This window comes from Bubalus kerabau, chromosome 19 (genome assembly GCF_029407905.1).
Source record: "Bubalus kerabau isolate K-KA32 ecotype Philippines breed swamp buffalo chromosome 19, PCC_UOA_SB_1v2, whole genome shotgun sequence".
Classification (NCBI taxonomy): domain Eukaryota; kingdom Metazoa; phylum Chordata; class Mammalia; order Artiodactyla; family Bovidae; genus Bubalus; species Bubalus kerabau.
This window is the reverse complement of record NC_073642.1, coordinates 30,659,753-30,676,045: the sequence shown is the minus strand read 5'-3', so window position 1 is coordinate 30,676,045 and position 16,293 is coordinate 30,659,753. Positions and strand designations below refer to the sequence as shown.

Below are 16,293 nucleotides of genomic sequence, written 5' to 3'. Positions count from 1 at the left end.
CAGTAACAAAAGGTTTAACCTTTATATCATCGAAGTCCCATTAGGAGATGAGAAAAATGTACAGTAGAAAATCTTTGAAGAAATAATAGCTGAAAGGCTCGTTTACTATTAGAAGGCAATCAATGCAATACATTATATTAGCAGTTTAAAGAAGAGAAAGAACTCAATCATTCAATTGATGTAGAAGATGCATTTGGGAAAAAAAAAAAAAAACTGTTCATTATAAAACTCTCAGCAAACTAGGAACAGAAAGGTATTTTCTTCACCTGACAAAGAACATCAACCAAACCCACACTGCATAATGGTGAAAGATGGAAAGTTTTCCCCTAAGATCAAGAACAAGGCAAGGATGTTCCCTTTCATCATTCTTATTCCACTTTTACTGGAGGTTTTAGCTAGTGCAATAAATAGGAATAAGTGAAGAATAAGTCAAGAAAAATAAATAAAAGGCATACATTGGAAAGGAAACAACATAATTGCAGAAATAGAAACTTTTAAGGAACAGACATACTCACACACTTGAACAAATAACTGAGAGTAGTATAATTGTAGGATATAAGAACAGCATGCAAAAATCAATTATATTTTTACATACTAGCAATGAACAATTAGAAAATGAACTTAAACCATATATAGAAGTTCAATCCCTCCCCAAAGATGTATCTTACAAAATATGTATAGGATCTAATATGCTAAAAACTATAAACTGTTAATGAAATAACTCAAACACAAGCCCTAAATAAATGGAAAATATGGCTACAACGTCTTCATGGATTCAAAGACATAACATAGTTGGCAATGATTTATAGATTTACCATAATTCCAATAAAAATTTCAGCAGGAAATTTTATAGACAGAGATAACCTAATCCTCAAGTTTATAGGGAAAGGCAAAAATACAGGCTACTTGAAACACTTTTGAAAAAGAATAAAGCTGAAAGAATCATGCTGATTTTAAGATTTGCCACAAAGCTAATCAAGACAGTATAGCACTGGCAAAAAAATGGACATACTGATCAATAAAACTGAATTGACATCAATCGTTTCCTATAGACACACTTTGTTTGTGACAACTATGTAAATGCAATTCAAAAGAGGAAGGATAATCTTCAAAAAATGGTTTGAACAACTGGTCATCTATATGCATAAAAATGAAGCTTGCTCTAAATCTCACATGTTATACAAAAATCAGCCCCAAACGAGTCAGACATCACAACTTTTGAGTTCACACAGGAGAAAATCTTCATGACCTGGTTAAGCAAAGGTTCTTAGATGCATCACCCAAAGCATAATCCATAAAAGAAAAAAAATGATAAACTGGATTCCAGCAAAATTAAAAACTTCTGCTCTGCCAAGAGCACTGCTAAGAGAGTGAAAAGTCAAGCACAGACTGGGAGAAAATATTTACAAATCACGTATCTGACAAAGGATTTATACTCAGAATATATAATGAACTTTCAACTCAACTGTAAAAAACCAGCAACCTAATTTTGCAGAGAAATTGGGAAAAGTCTTGAACAGACATTTCACCAGGGAGAATACACCAATGGAAAATAACATGAAAACAATTGAGCATCATTAGTCACTGGGGAAATGAAAACTAAAATGATGAGGAAATGACATTCTAAACCTACAATGGCTAATTTTTTTTAAAAAAAAGCCAATTGTGGTAAGGATGTGGAGTAGCTAGAACTCCCACATGTTTCTGGTAGAAATACTAAATGGTACTGCACTCTGGAAAACAGTTTGACAATTTTGTTTAGACATATACTTACCATTTGAAATAGCAATCCCTCTGCTGTGTTTACCCTAGAAAAATTAAAACTGTGTTCACAAAACCCCTGTCCTCAAATGTATCATAGTTCTAGTTATAATTGCAAAAAGACTTGGAGACAACTGAATGCCTCCCACAGTTGAGTGGCTAAACAGTCCGTGGTCCATCTCTACAATGGGTATCACTCAGCAAAACAAAGGAACAAACTATAGACAAGCATATCAGCTCAGGTGAATCTCAAAATAATTATGCTGAGTGAAAAGAAGCCCATTTGAAAAGGTTAGGTTCTTTGTGACTCCATGTATATGATGTTCTTGAAAGAGACAAAACCAAAGTGATAAAAAATGGAATCGGGGTTGCCAGTGGCCAGGGCTGGGGAAGGCGTGGCTGTAAGAGAGCAGGAGGAGTTCTTGGGGATGATAAGACAGTTCTGTGCTCTGAGAGAGGTAGTAATAACACAAATCTACACACATGTTCAAATTCTTAGAACTCTACACAAAAGTTATTTTCTTACATTTTCCCTTAAAAAATAAAATTAAAGAAAAAAAAGCTGAAAGCTCTTGTTTGCAGTTGAAGACTAACCATATCAATGGCAAGGTCAGCACTACCTGCAAAGAAGGCAACAGCAGACAAGACCTTCATCTGCTACTGCTTGAGCATCTCTAAATGCTGGCCACGCCACCCACCAAGCATTTACATCGCAACTTCTAATGTTCACGGTCACCCTAGAAGGTGGGTTAGGTTCAATGTACAGACAAAAACTAAGGCTTCAGGGAAATAAAATAATCTTCCCTACATCTTTTAGCCAGTAAATTGTCAAGTCTGGACTTATCCCAGTCCTTGTTGCCAATCTCATTGTAAACCTACTTCCCTACATGACTGCTCACTAAAACTAAGAAAAGCAGTGAAAAGCTATCAGGGAAACACTAGAGTAGCACTTAGATTCACACACATCACATACATTCTCTAAGCATATTTCATTCTAAACTCCAAGAATGTTTGAAATTCTGGGAGGTTCAGGGAAATTTAGAAATGACTCCCATTTTATCAGAATCCTCCAATAGGGCGGTCTTCATTTTCAACAGGATAGAGTATTACCTCCAACCAGCAAATGTACAGTGAGTCATATTTTTCCTTAAGGGAATGAAGGAATCATTGTGACTTACACTATTTGACCAAGTATGTGCTAATTTCACAAGGAGGAATTTATATATTTGGAGCAAAGAGTAATTGTTTATAACTCCTCTTTCACACTCATGACTCTCCTGAGAAGCTGTAATCAGTTCTTCCCACTTTTTTCTACTCCACCACAAAAAAAAAAAAAAAAGAAAGAAACTGTAAAAATACACAAAATAAGTCAATTTTAGAGACTGAAACTAAACATTACTTTTATTTCATTATAGCTGAATAACTATCTCAAAACATTCTAAATATAGACTAAGCACGTTTTTCATGTAGTGAATGATATCCACTCTAAAAGCCTGAGGATGAATTTGCCTTCTTGCTTGCTTATTTTCAACTATTTTGTTGGCTATTAGGTGTTTTTTTCACCAAAAACCTCGGCCTGAAATATTTTTGTCTCAGCTAAGACACAGATAAGCAGCTCAGGTCTTCAATAAAGTGTTTCTTTTTAATCGTTTCTAATTTCTGCTTTACTGAATCTATTTTCTTTAAAAAAACAGCCTGATAAACTGTTATTGATAGACTTTGACTCAATATCTAGAAGCTTTAATGCAAAGCAAAACCAAGTGAATGCCTTCTGTTCTTTTCCTATAGAGAGTTGGGTGATCTATTCAATTCCCTAAAGAAAGTCAAGAGTAACAAACCACACCACACCTCATCCACACCCTCTTTGACTTTTTAAGGAGTCCAAGTACCACCCTTGTCAGTAAGAGAAAACTTATCTTTTGTCACTGGGTTGGGGGCAGTTATGGCCAAGAGGGTGGTTTGGGGGACCTGGAGGAGGCCTACCTTCCAGCAGGTCTCTGGCCAGACCAGGTTCTGCCCCCGTGGACCGAACAAAGTCTGACAGGACTGCGTCCATATCAAGAGTCATAGGATCGTGTAGGAGGGCCGCCCAACACTCAGCCGAGGTGGGGTTTGGAAGCAGGCTAGAAACCATCCATCTGCAGGAGAGAACAGAGAGGCAAACGTGATGGAAAGAAGAAACCAGTTCCGCTCGGTGTGACACGTATCTGAGCCAGTGTGGGACAATGCCTGATTATTTGTGTGCAACAGTAAATAATAAAAGTCAGACTCAAATGTCATTCCCTTTGTAGGCGCCATAGGAGACAGAGGGCATTCCCAATTCAGTCTTCCTACCCTGAGTGCATGTTTAGCTGTTCAGTCATGTCCAATTCTTTGAGACCCCATGGACTGTGGCCCACCAGGCTCCTCTGTCCATGGGATTTTCCAGGCAAGAATACTCGATTGAGTTGCCATTTCCTACTCCAGGGGAATCTTCTCAACTCAGGGGTCAAAGCCACATCTCCTGCATTGGCAGGCAGATTCTTTACCTCTGAGCCATTGGGAAAGCCCACTTTCTCATCTTAGATTATGTCAATTCCAGTGACAACCAATTGAGAAGAAGATAGACTTGGTTGTTCTAAAATAATCAAACACTAAATGAATCTTAGAGAGATTCATTTAGAGCTGCTAACGCTTCCACAAATGTAATTGTGTTGCTGCTATATCCTACCTACATCTTAAACTGTGACCCATCCCCACGCCCACCTCAGTCCTTACTTGGCTCTTAGGAAGTATTCCATACCAATCCAGAGTCGACAGAAATACTATGCTTGCTGAAGAGGATAAATAGTTTGCCATTTTCCCAAGAGTTGTCATACTCACAAGAACAATCAATAAAATTCATAAAGCTCTCAGATTTCCTAGCAGAATAATCCCAGTTAGAGGAATAAAATGTCACCCTGTAGCTTGATCACAGGCTAACTGCACCAGGCAGTTGCTAGGGAGAAACAAACAGTACCTGGCATGTGAGGGTGACTCCCACCAGTAAACAGGTAACACAGTCATGCCTGATAAAGCACAAATGCACCTCTGTCTCCATCAAGAAGGGGTTGGCGAATTACAGTCCACTACTTTGTGAATAACGTTTTATTGGAACCAGCCCTGTCCACTCCCTGTCGTACAATCTGTGGTCATTTTTGCATGTGGCTGAGTCAAGCAGTTAAAACAGAACCTGTAAGATCCACGGAACCAAATATATTTACTGTCTGGACCTTCACAGAAAGTTTGCTAAGTATAAATGATGCAAAATGTTATCCTGGTGAGCATCTAATTAATTTTGCAAGTCATGGGGGTGAGTTTAAATCCCATGCCACTGATGAGAATCCTCCATTTCTTTTTCACTTGGATGGGCTCTGCTCGAGCGCTAGGTCTGTGCCGACTGCTGCTGCTTTAGAGCCAGAACTGCTGGCCTAATTCCTACCCCAGCTCAGCCCCTCTGATAAGAGGTGACATGCTGTGTTACCTCTCTGAGTCCACCTGAGCATCTGTAAGACTTGGGGAAGTAAGTTCATAGAAGGTGCCAGGCCCTGAAGATGGAGGAATAAGACAGTGGCGTCTGTGACGTCAGACATTCACTGTCCCTACACCAGCTTGCACATGGCTCTGACTGGGGTGTGATTTTTGGGTTGGTGTGGCTTGACAATAAGAACATGATTTGACCTAATGTATATGGTTCCAATTAGGAGATTGCTGTCTTCCTTCTCTCCATGTACTGGGGCCTCGGCCAGGAGAGCCACTTCTTTGGTCCCTTTCACCTGGAGGACAAAGCAGAAGATAAGAGCATGTTACTCTCCTGACAGTCAGACAGAGGCTGAGGCTTTGCTTTGTGTCATAGGAGGCGCACCGCTTGGCCGAATGTCTGAATCAAGCCCGTTTTCTCCTTGGGCACCTGCCTACCAGGTGGCCATCACCTCCCAAACATGGAGGCTTTTGCAAGGCGGGTAGTATCTCAAATTTCCTCTTTATAACCAGTACTTATATTTCAGAGAGTATCCTTTTCCCATCACAGACCTGTTTTCAACCTTAATAGTAAGTACCCCATCAATACATTTAATCTCGCATATTTTTAATTATAATAACACATATATAACATGAAATCACCATTTTCACTCTTTAAGAGTGCATTTCAGTGACATTAAATATATTCTACATTATTATACACCCATCATCACCACCATGATCTCTGGAACTTTTTCATGTTCTCCAATGGAAACTCTACCCCATTAAACATGAACTCCCTCCCCGCTCCCCCAGCCCCTGGAAACCATCGCTCTATGTTGTTTCTAAGTTTGACAGTTCCAGGATCCTCTTAACAAGTCACATAACGTTTGCCCCCTGTTGACTGGTTTATTTGGCTCAGCATGGGGTCTTCCAAGGTACATGTGTGTTGTAGCAAGTGTTGGGATTTCTTTCCATTTTAAGGCTCATCTTAGTTGGGGTGCTGTCACAAAATGCCACAGATTGGATGGCTCAAACAAGGGACATGGGTTTCTCATAGTTCTGGAGGCTGGCAAGTCTGAAATCAAGGTGCTGGCAGATCTGGCATCTGGTGAGAGCCCATATTCTGGCTGCAGATGCCACCTTCTCCCTGGGTCCTCATGTGGCAAGGACACAAATAGCAGCATGGGGGCTCCATCCTCACAATCTCATCTAAACCCAATTACCTCCTGCTGGTTCCACCTCCTAATACCATCACATTGTGGGGTTAGGGCTTCAGCACATGAATTTTGGGAGGATATACCATGTGGCCACAACAAGGCTGAATAATATTCCACTGTATGGATAGACCACACCTTGTGGAGCCATTCATCCATAGCCACACACTTGGTTGGCTCCACCTTTGGGCCACTTTGTATAACACAGCTTACACCATTTCTACACTTACACCAGGCCCTGTGCTGAGACTGAGACTGGCTCTCACCAGTGCTGTGATGAAGACTCATGCCACACCTCCTCCTCTGTGCCCTGTCCTCTGCACAGACAGAAATTAAAGGGTGTACCTCAAAAGAACTTTTCACCATATTCAAGTATAAACATTGGTGCAGCAAGAGGTTAATGTGCATGTCCCCTTGAAGACTTCTTTCTTTTATTAAAAAACTATCATTCTAAAGGAGATCAGCCCTGGGTGTTCTTTGGAAGGAATGATGCTAAAGCTGAAACTCCAGTACTTTGGCCACCTCATACAAAGAGTTGACTCACTGGAAAAGACTGATGCTGGGGGGGATTGGGCAGGAGGAGAAGGGGACGACAGAGGATGAGATGGCTGGATGGCATCACTGACTCGATTCTGAGTGAACTCCGGGAGTTGGTGATGGACAGGGAGGCCTAGCGTGCTGTGATTCATGAGATCGCAAAGAGTTGGACACGACTGAGCTACTGAACTGAACTGATCATTTATTTATTTTTGGCTGTGCTGGGTCTTTGCTATTGGATGTGGGCTTTCTTTAGTTGCGGTGAGTGGGGTCTACTCTCTAGTCGTGGTGCATAGGTTTCTCCTGGTGGTGTCTTCTCTTGTTGCAGGGTGTGGTCTCCAGGGCAAGTAGGCTTTAGTAGTTGCAGCATGGCCTTAGAATCTTCCTGGACCAAGGACTGAACCCATGTCCCCCACACTGGCAGGCAGATTCTTAACCACTGGACCACTAGGGAAACCCAAGACTTATTTCTTAAATCTAATGCCCCCACCACACTGAGGCCCCACATTCAAGCACTGTGATGACACAGGAGGAGCCAGGCCAATGGGGACATGGGCTCCCAGCCATCTTGGCCATCCTCACCCCTGCCCCCTCATGCCAGTCCTCCAGAGAGCGCTGCTGGGCCCCACGACCCACCCTTCATGGCCAAGGCACCCCTGGTCTGTCCTTGTGAGGTGTGAGGACCAGGGAGGCCATGTCCAGGCTCTGCATCTTGCCCCTGGACAGAACTTCTCTGAGGGTCTTGCCTACTGTCCTGGGGACAGGGGCATGTCAAGCTCTTTCCACTGTGGCTTTGTCTTGGGAGAGGCAGTGCAGTCCATGGATGGGGCTTGGGCCTGGAATCAGCCTCTCTCAGTGCCAAAATAGCTCCATCACCACTCCTGTGAGGCCTCAGGTACACCGTTTCAGTTTCCTCATTGGTGGATCAGAATCCTAACAGTACCTCTTAGCTGGTCTAAAGTCTGAAGGAGTTAGTTCATGAAACACACTGGCCCACAGGGCATGCTCAGTAAGTGCGAGCTATTATCCAACCTGTGATGACGAGGACCACCCTCGCCTGCCCAGGTCTCCACTGAGGAGCAGAACTGCTGCCTCTGGAAGCACTGAAGAGCTAGCTTGGATGGCAGAAGGGGTGTGTGCTGCCCTCAGCCAGTCCTGCTGGACATACCAGAAAGCTTGCTAATTGATTACATGTAGGTGTGCACCCAGACAGGTAGGTGCCTGCTCCTGAGAGCAACAGAGGCACCAAGTGCCCCCCATCCCGCCCCCTATCACTCTCAGACACAGGCAGGGCAGGCTGACCAACACCCTCTTTCCTAGCTGCACCTCAGTCCCTGAGTCCAGATGGATACAAAGGCCTGAAAATGCACAGTAGGACCCTGGGGAGAACCCAGGAGGGGGTTCAAGGTGACCACCCAAGCCCATCCCTGGGCTCTGTCCTCTCCCTGCAAAATATAGGGCTTTGGCCAGAATATTCTGTTTCTGGCCAATCACTGCCATGTTCCAAGGACCAGGCCCCTGGCTAGACATTTTCCTAAAACCATGTTGGGGGATATGCTCTTTATCCTTGATAAGTATTTAAAAAAATAATTTATATGCTAATTTTAAAAATGTCATACATTTTAACATATGATTTATTTATTTTTGATGAAGTATATACTTGATTTACAATATTGTGTTAGTTTCAGGTGTACAGTGAAGTGATTCAGATATATATACATATATTCTTTTTCAGAATTTTTTCCTTTATAGGTTATTACAAGATATTGAGTACAGTTCCCTGTGCTACACAATAGGTCCTTGTTATCTATTGAGTAGGTATTTTCATGAGTCCTCTCTGTGTGTGAGGTGATGGAGGTTTGAGAAGGGAGAGCCAGGCAGCGCTGCTGAGATGTACCCTGGTCTTTCCCTTGGGACGAGAGCTGTCCCCCGCCCTTGACCTTCTCCTCCACAGGCAGACAGACTGGACCGGCAGCTCTCCTGCTAGGAGCCTCTCAAGGGTCACTTAGAAGCCCAGAGCACAGAGGTGCTTCCCATGCCCTTCTCTCTGGGCCCCTGCAGCCTGGCCTAGCCCCTCACACCCCTGGCTCCCTCCTTCCCTCCCTCCCAGGCCCCTGACTCCGCACAGTCGCAGTCCCGAGAGGGTGTTCTGCACGCTCACAGGTGCTCTGGACTGCCTGCTGCATATGGGGTGTCTCCTGTGTGGCTCCCCTCAGTGTCCTGCTGACCCCCGATCAACCCTAGCCATGCTCAGTCCCAGCAGTGCTGCCTGAACCCCTGCGACAGCGTAAACTCGGTCACGCTACATTCACAGGGACCCCAACCAGAGAAGACAGAAGCAATTGCCACAGAAGAGGGCCTCTTGACACACAGGTTTCTCAGGCTCTCCCTTGCGCATGCACACACACACACACAGGACTGAGGGTGTGTGTCACATGTGGAGGATGGGGGCCTGGCTTATCCACAAACTATTCCATGCTTTGGGAAATACGGCTAAAACTGCACTCGCCTCCCATTTTATTACATATTAGGCTTTTGTTTCTTATTAAATCAGCAAGTTGATGTCAAGTTTAAATGATAAGCTCCTAAGGTTTAAATAACCAATTAAAACAAAGGACAGCCCAGCTTCCTAGAAAGCACTCCAAGCATTTGTCTCTTTGCTTGGGTAAGTTAGTTTCATTACATAAGAGAATGTGGGCCAGTTTTGGATTTCACCATGAGAACACCCAAGGTTTTGAACCAACAAATGCACAACACCAAGATTGAACCCTAATGGACATTATGGACTTTGGGTGATAAGGATGTGCCAGTGTCAGTTCATCGATTATAACACACGTATTGCCTTGGTGTGGGATGCTGACAGAGGTGGAGGCCATGTGTGTGGGGACAGGAGTTACATGGTAACAGTTTACACCTTCTGCTCAGCTTTGCTGTATACTTAAAACTGCTCTAAAAATTATCTATGAAAGGGTTTTATTTTTCACATTGAAAGCACTGATGCAGTTGGACTTGATCTTGGCGTATCAAGTGAGGAATGGATTCAATTTTAGCATTTTTCCTGTCTATCCAACTGTTTCAACACAACTTAAGAGTAAAACCCATCAGTGGGGAAGCCCTTCTAATCTCAGATGCTTTCACTGCTATATGGTATGTTTGCATGTGCAATTGGGTCTATTTCTGTATTTTTCTGTTTAAATTATGCCTTGGCTATTGTTTAGTCACTATGTCATGTCCAACTCTTTTGTGATCCCAAGGACTATAGCCCAACAGGCACCTCTGTTCATGGGATTTCCCAGGCAAGTTACTGGAGTGGGTTGCCATTACCTTCTCGGGGGATCTTCTCAACCCAGGGATAGGACCCGTATCTCCTGCGTAGGTAGGTGGGTTCTTTACCACTGAGCCACCAGGGAACCCCATATTTATGCCTAGATATCCATAAAAGGTATCTTTTCTCCCAATATGTGTGTTAACTGGTTATCATATTTCTAAACAAAACTACTGACTTCTGGCTGTTAAATTTATATCCTGCTCTTTTACTAAATTCTTAATCAGTGTTTATAGAAATTTATCCATTGGGTCTTTTCCCCCTTATTTTTCGTTTTGCTAGATATACAATCACATCCTATGCAAACAGAGATTATCTTGCTCTGAATTTTCAGGTTTTAAGCCTCTTTCTTCTCTTGCCTGACTGAATTAATTCAATATACTATTAACTATTCATAGAGAATGGGCATTTTTGCTTTTCTCCTAACTTTAGTAGAATTGCCACACTGAGTAACATGCTGGCTACTGACTTTTGGGCTATACACATATTTGTATATACGTTTGGAAAGTACCCATATACCTTATTGAGTAGCTTTATTATGGATGGATGTTGATTTTCACATAATTTTTTTCTTAATATCTATTAATATAATGAATTCTATCAATTAACTTCTAATATTAAACTTTACTCATACTTCTAGAATAAATAAACCTTTAATCATTTGTTGGTATTTCTTTTCCTATGTGCTTTTTTCTTCAGTTCGCTAGTTTTTATTTAAAACTCCTATTTTACAATTATGTAAAGTTTAAAAATAAAAATAAATAAATAAATAAATAAAACTCCTATTTTAATATTAATGTATTAAATTTATATATGGCTTTTATTTTTATGTGCAATCTTTTGTGTAAATTTGACAGTTTTATGGTTAACATCCTATACACAGAGCAAAACCATAAGCTTATCTTTCTCAATTCTCTTGCAATGGCCTAAGTAGCATTGGAGTCACCTGACATTTAAATGTTAGGTAGATATTCCCTGTGAATCAATCTATTCCTGATGCTTCTTCTGAAGGAAACCCTTTACAACTTCCCCTATTTATTTTTTCCTGTGGAAATTACTGTTTAGACTTTCTGTAGGATTCAATTGTGTTAGACTTGTGTATTTTACTACAGATTTACCCATTTCATCTTGGCTTACCAATTTATTTGAAAGGAGCTGGACAATGAAAAACATTCTTCCCGTGGGTGTAAATTCTCTCTATAGCTAAACGAGGAAAATAACTACGATTTGTCAAGGGCCCAGGATGACACGGAGTATACTAAGGACTTTACAGGTAGGTTAACTCTCATTCAGACAACAACTCCACAAGGCAAGTGGCTCTGTTCCATTTTACTGAAGATCAGAGAGCTCAGTAGCAGAGTAATGACTCCCACAAAGACCCACTTAGACCTAAGGTCGCTGTTCACCAACCCTTTATAATGGTATGGGGCCTTCAGACATTCCGAGGTCCAAATGTCCAGCACCTTTAAAACACAGCACGTGCATCAGTGTATGATCAGAAGTAAACTATTTCCTTAGTAGACACTCAGTCATACATTTTAATGATTTTTCTCCTAGGATGGAAAGATGGAAAAAAGTCTCTCCTAAAACTTATATAGTACTAAGTGTAGGATCTACTGAGGTTTTCTATTGTGTGCATGGAAATGACATATTAATAGGTTAAATCTCTAAAAATCTTCAACAGTTCTTAGTATGGGAACAGATGTATAGGTATCATCACACTAAGGCTCATGAACCCCAAAGAGTTACAGACTGTTCTTTCCATGCTGCTTCCTACCTTGGACTCACATTAAGAGAAGACGATTAGAGAATCCACAAGGAATAATAATCACTCATTTTGAAGATAATACTTAAACATGGAAGTAAAGTTTTAAGGCCACAAGACATGGCATTATTTATTCTCACTTGTAGAGGACAGTAATGTCCGTGCAACTGTGGAGGATGCCCACATCAGGAATGATCACCTTCTAAGGGCACTTGGATGTCAGAATATTATTTGCATCCTTGAAAATCTCCAGTAGAGCTTCCCTGCACAATTCAAGCCTTCAGCATTGGAATGCTTGCAAGATTCCCTTGCTTTAAAGGATTTATGCTTTTACTCTCCAGGCTCACAAATCTAGCTGTTACACAGGCATAAAATGTATGTCTGAACCAGACCAATGTGCCATCAACAAGGGTTTAAAAAGATCTAAACAACTCATTAATCAGATTTATACTTCCCCTGTTGATTTCAATCATTTTATCCAGATCTTCTGGGAAAAGGTATATCTGCTAACAAGTTAAAAGAGTCTTAAAAGAAAAAAAGCCTAAAGGGTCAGGCTCCTTCCATGGTCTCACTAACATGAAAGGAACACTTCAAGTATGTGTGTGGGTCCTGGGCTGCCACTGCTGACCTACGTGCCTCCTAGTCTCTCTCTGTGAGGGTTGTCCCAAAGGTCAGGGTTCCTATTTTTTTGCACTAACATCACCACAAGTTGGAATATACCAGATGTTAAATAAATCTGCTGAGTGAACAAATAAAATAAAAATACTAAATCCAAGTTCCTACTCCATCTGATGGGTGTACATGAAAATAACCATTATTCAACTTAGACTGGTATAAATGCTATAATATGATTTATAAAAAAAATTAGGATGCTAGAAAGAGTCAGTTCCTTATGCCTGGCAAAATGAAAAGGCCAAATGTAGGATGAGTTTTTGAGGATTTAGGAAGGCTGAATAGAAGACATTCCAAGCTGGATGGACACTATGAACACAGGCCAAAAGGCAAAAACACATCTGTATGTCTCTGGGTCCAGGGATACCAGAAGCAGGAGAGCGATGGGCATGGTGACTACAGGTGAAGGTCAGGGTCAGACCTGTGGGCTGTCAAGGTGAGAAGCTAGATTCTAACATGAGGCCAGCAGGAAACCACTGGGAGTTTCTGAGTAGAGAATGGACATGTACTGTGCTAGGCAAACAAAGACACAAAGATTTGGTAACAGTGAAAAATGGATCAAGAGTGTAGAAAGAAATAGGAAAGTACTCATTCATTAGATGTTGCCTACTCCATACCTACTCAACTACCACTGGTAAAGTCTTGGTTTATCAGGTTGCAGTGGAGAACCTTTGACTTTTAGAGACTGACAATATTCCTAGTACTGGGTAATGAATCTAAATGGTTCAGAGTTGGTCATTGAAATCTCCCCTCCTTGAACTCAGATTCACAAATCCGGATGCAGCTGCACTGAATGATTCAGGTCTATGTGATAGAGACAGGAGTCAACCGTGTTGAGTTTATGGGAAAGCCGTTGCTTCCCTGATAGAAGGGGTCAGGCTTAATTGACACAGTCCTTTCCCACCAGCTTTCTTCCTTCTTTCTGCCTTAGGCAAGGAAATACCATCTCCAGGTATATCTGCCATCTTCAGTCTTTGAGAAAGCCAGAGGATGACCCAACATGCAGGCTGGTGGAGTAACAAGTCCAATCCTGATGGTATCACTGAACTTTGCCCAGGCCCTAGACTTCACCCCTCTGGACTTCCCATCATTCTTCTCAAATAAATACCTATCAGTTCTAGCCAAGTAAGTCAAATGCTTTGTGATTTATAGCTGAACTTAGATTCCTAGTTGCTACATGAAGGGAGAATAATTCAGATGTCAAAATTAGAAAAGAAAGAACAGAAAAGAGAAAAAGTCACGGGCTAATGACTGTGTGGATCACAATAAACTGTGGAAAATTCTTCAAGAGATGGGAATACCAGACCACCTGACCTGCCTCTTGAGAAATCTGTATGCAGATCAGGAAGCAACAGTTAGAACTGGACATGGAACAACAGACTGGTTCCAAATAGGAAAAGGAGTACGTCAAGGCTGTATATTGTCACCCTGCTTATTTAACTTATATGTAGAGTACATCACGAGAAACGCTGGACTGGAAACACAAGTTGGAATCAAGACTGCCGGGAGAAATATCAATAACCTCAGATATGCAGATGACACCACCCTTATGGCAAAAAGTGAAGAGGAACTCAAAAGCCTCTTGATGAAAGTGCAAGTGGAGAGTGAAAAAGTTGGCTTAAAGCTCAACATTCAGAAAACAAAGATCATGGCATCCAGTCCCATCACTTCATGGGAAATAGATGGGGAAACAGTGGAAACAGTGTCAGACTTTATTTTTTTGGGCTCCAAAATCACTGCAGATAGTGACCGCAGCCATGAAATTAAAAGACGCTTACTCCTTGGAAGGAAAGTTATGACCAACCTAGAGAGCATATTCAAAAGCAGAGACATTACTTTGCCAACAAAGGTCCGTCTAGTCAAGGCTATGGTTTTTCCTGTGGTCATGTATGGATGTGAGAGTTGGACTGTGAAGAAGGCTGAGTGCCGAAGAATTGATGCTTTTGAACTGTGGTGTTGGAGAAGACTCTTGAGAGTCCCTTGGACTGCAAGGAGATCCAACCAGTCCATTCTGAAGGAGATCAGCCCTGGGATTTCTTTGGAAGGAATGATGCTAAAGCTGAAACTCCAGTACTTTGGCCACCTCATGCGAAGAGTTGACTCAATGGAAAAGACTGTGATGCTGGGAGGGATTGGGGGCAAGAGGAGAAGGGGACGACAGAGGATGAGATGGCTGGATGGCATCACTGACTCGATGGACAAGAGTTTGAGTGAACTCCGGGAGTTGGTGATGGACAGGGAGGCCTGGCGTGCTGCGATTCATGGGGTCGCAAAGAACTGGACATGACTGAGTGACTGAACTGAACTGAACTGAATGTCATTTATAAACATGGATGAAAACCTTAAAAGATGAGTAAGTGAATCCAACTGTAGAAAAAGACAGAGAAAGACAAAGGACTCTGGAGCCCTAGCCCCAATAGGATAATGGAGATAAGGGTACAGGGAGATTCAGGAGGCAGGAAGGCAGTCCTTGGGATTCGTGGAGTTGCCATCCCTGAAATGCTTACCCCAGACTCACAAGAGAGGAGCAGAATCTCCCTCCTACTAAATTCCCTATTATTTCTTCTCTATGTTACTAACAGCCAAACATGATCCTAATGTGAGTATGCTATATTAACACTTTCCAGAAGAAAAACCATATGATCATCTCAAAAGATGCCAAAAAGCTCACATCATTCATTATACAACTCAAAATAAACCAGGAATAGAAGAAAACTTCCTTTACTTATTAAAGGGTATTCCAAACTTATAACAATTATACTACCTAATAATACAAACTTTAGAAGCAGTGCCATCCAAATTTAGAACAAGCCCACGACCAAGTCTTAGAACAAAGAAGAACATTTTAAATGGCTGGAACAAGACCAACATAAAAAAAAATCAATACCTTTTTTACATACCAACATTAGCCAATTAATCATTTTTACAAAAAACAAAAGATCCACTTCATTAAAAGTTTCTATAATTAACTAGGGTTCACACATCAAACATGAAATATACTTTCTGTTTGGACAGAAAACAATATTTAAGGCGAGAAAGAAAACTAAAAGGATGGGAAGATTATTTTTAAGATTCTAATTCATACCATAACTTCAATACCACCAGAACAGACCTGTTATGGAATATGACAGTTTCTAAAACATAGACGAATAAAGAAGCAAGAAATTCCAAAGCACTTTTGATAAAGATCAAAGTGGATTCAGAAGTCTGTTCTACCACACATCAAACATAAAAGTACTGTGATTAAAGTAGTGTGGAAAGGGGCAGACAGAGAGACCAGGGAGAGGATGGAAAATATGTGTGTTTATGTGTGTATAAAAGAGACTGAGAGAGAAAGAGAGGAGAATAAGAAGGAGGAAGGGGTGGGGAGGGGAGAGATGGGGAGGGGGAGGAAGAGAGGAAGAAGAACAGGAAGCAGAGGAAGAAGGGAGAGAGAGGGAAAAGGAGGAGGAGAGGGAAGGAGGGGAGAGGTGAGATGGGGGAGGGAGGAAGGGAGAGAGAGCTCTCCATGCTACCCACACTGCACTGACTGACATATG

General features: G+C 41.7%; 1 protein-coding gene across 1 annotated transcript in view; it reads right to left on the bottom strand.

Moving 5' to 3' along the window:
- OTUD7A (OTU deubiquitinase 7A) overlaps nucleotides 1-16,293 on the bottom strand; it is a 388,339-nt gene that overhangs the window by 152,122 nt on the left and 219,924 nt on the right. Inside the window, exons 7-8 of the mRNA XM_055555716.1 lie at nucleotides 5,461-5,555; nucleotides 3,745-3,899 (exon numbers count right to left, since the gene is read on the bottom strand). Coding sequence (XP_055411691.1) covers nucleotides 3,745-3,895 — 151 coding nt within the window. The 5' untranslated portion in view covers nucleotides 3,896-3,899; nucleotides 5,461-5,555. The remainder of the gene's footprint in view (nucleotides 1-3,744; nucleotides 3,900-5,460; nucleotides 5,556-16,293) is intronic.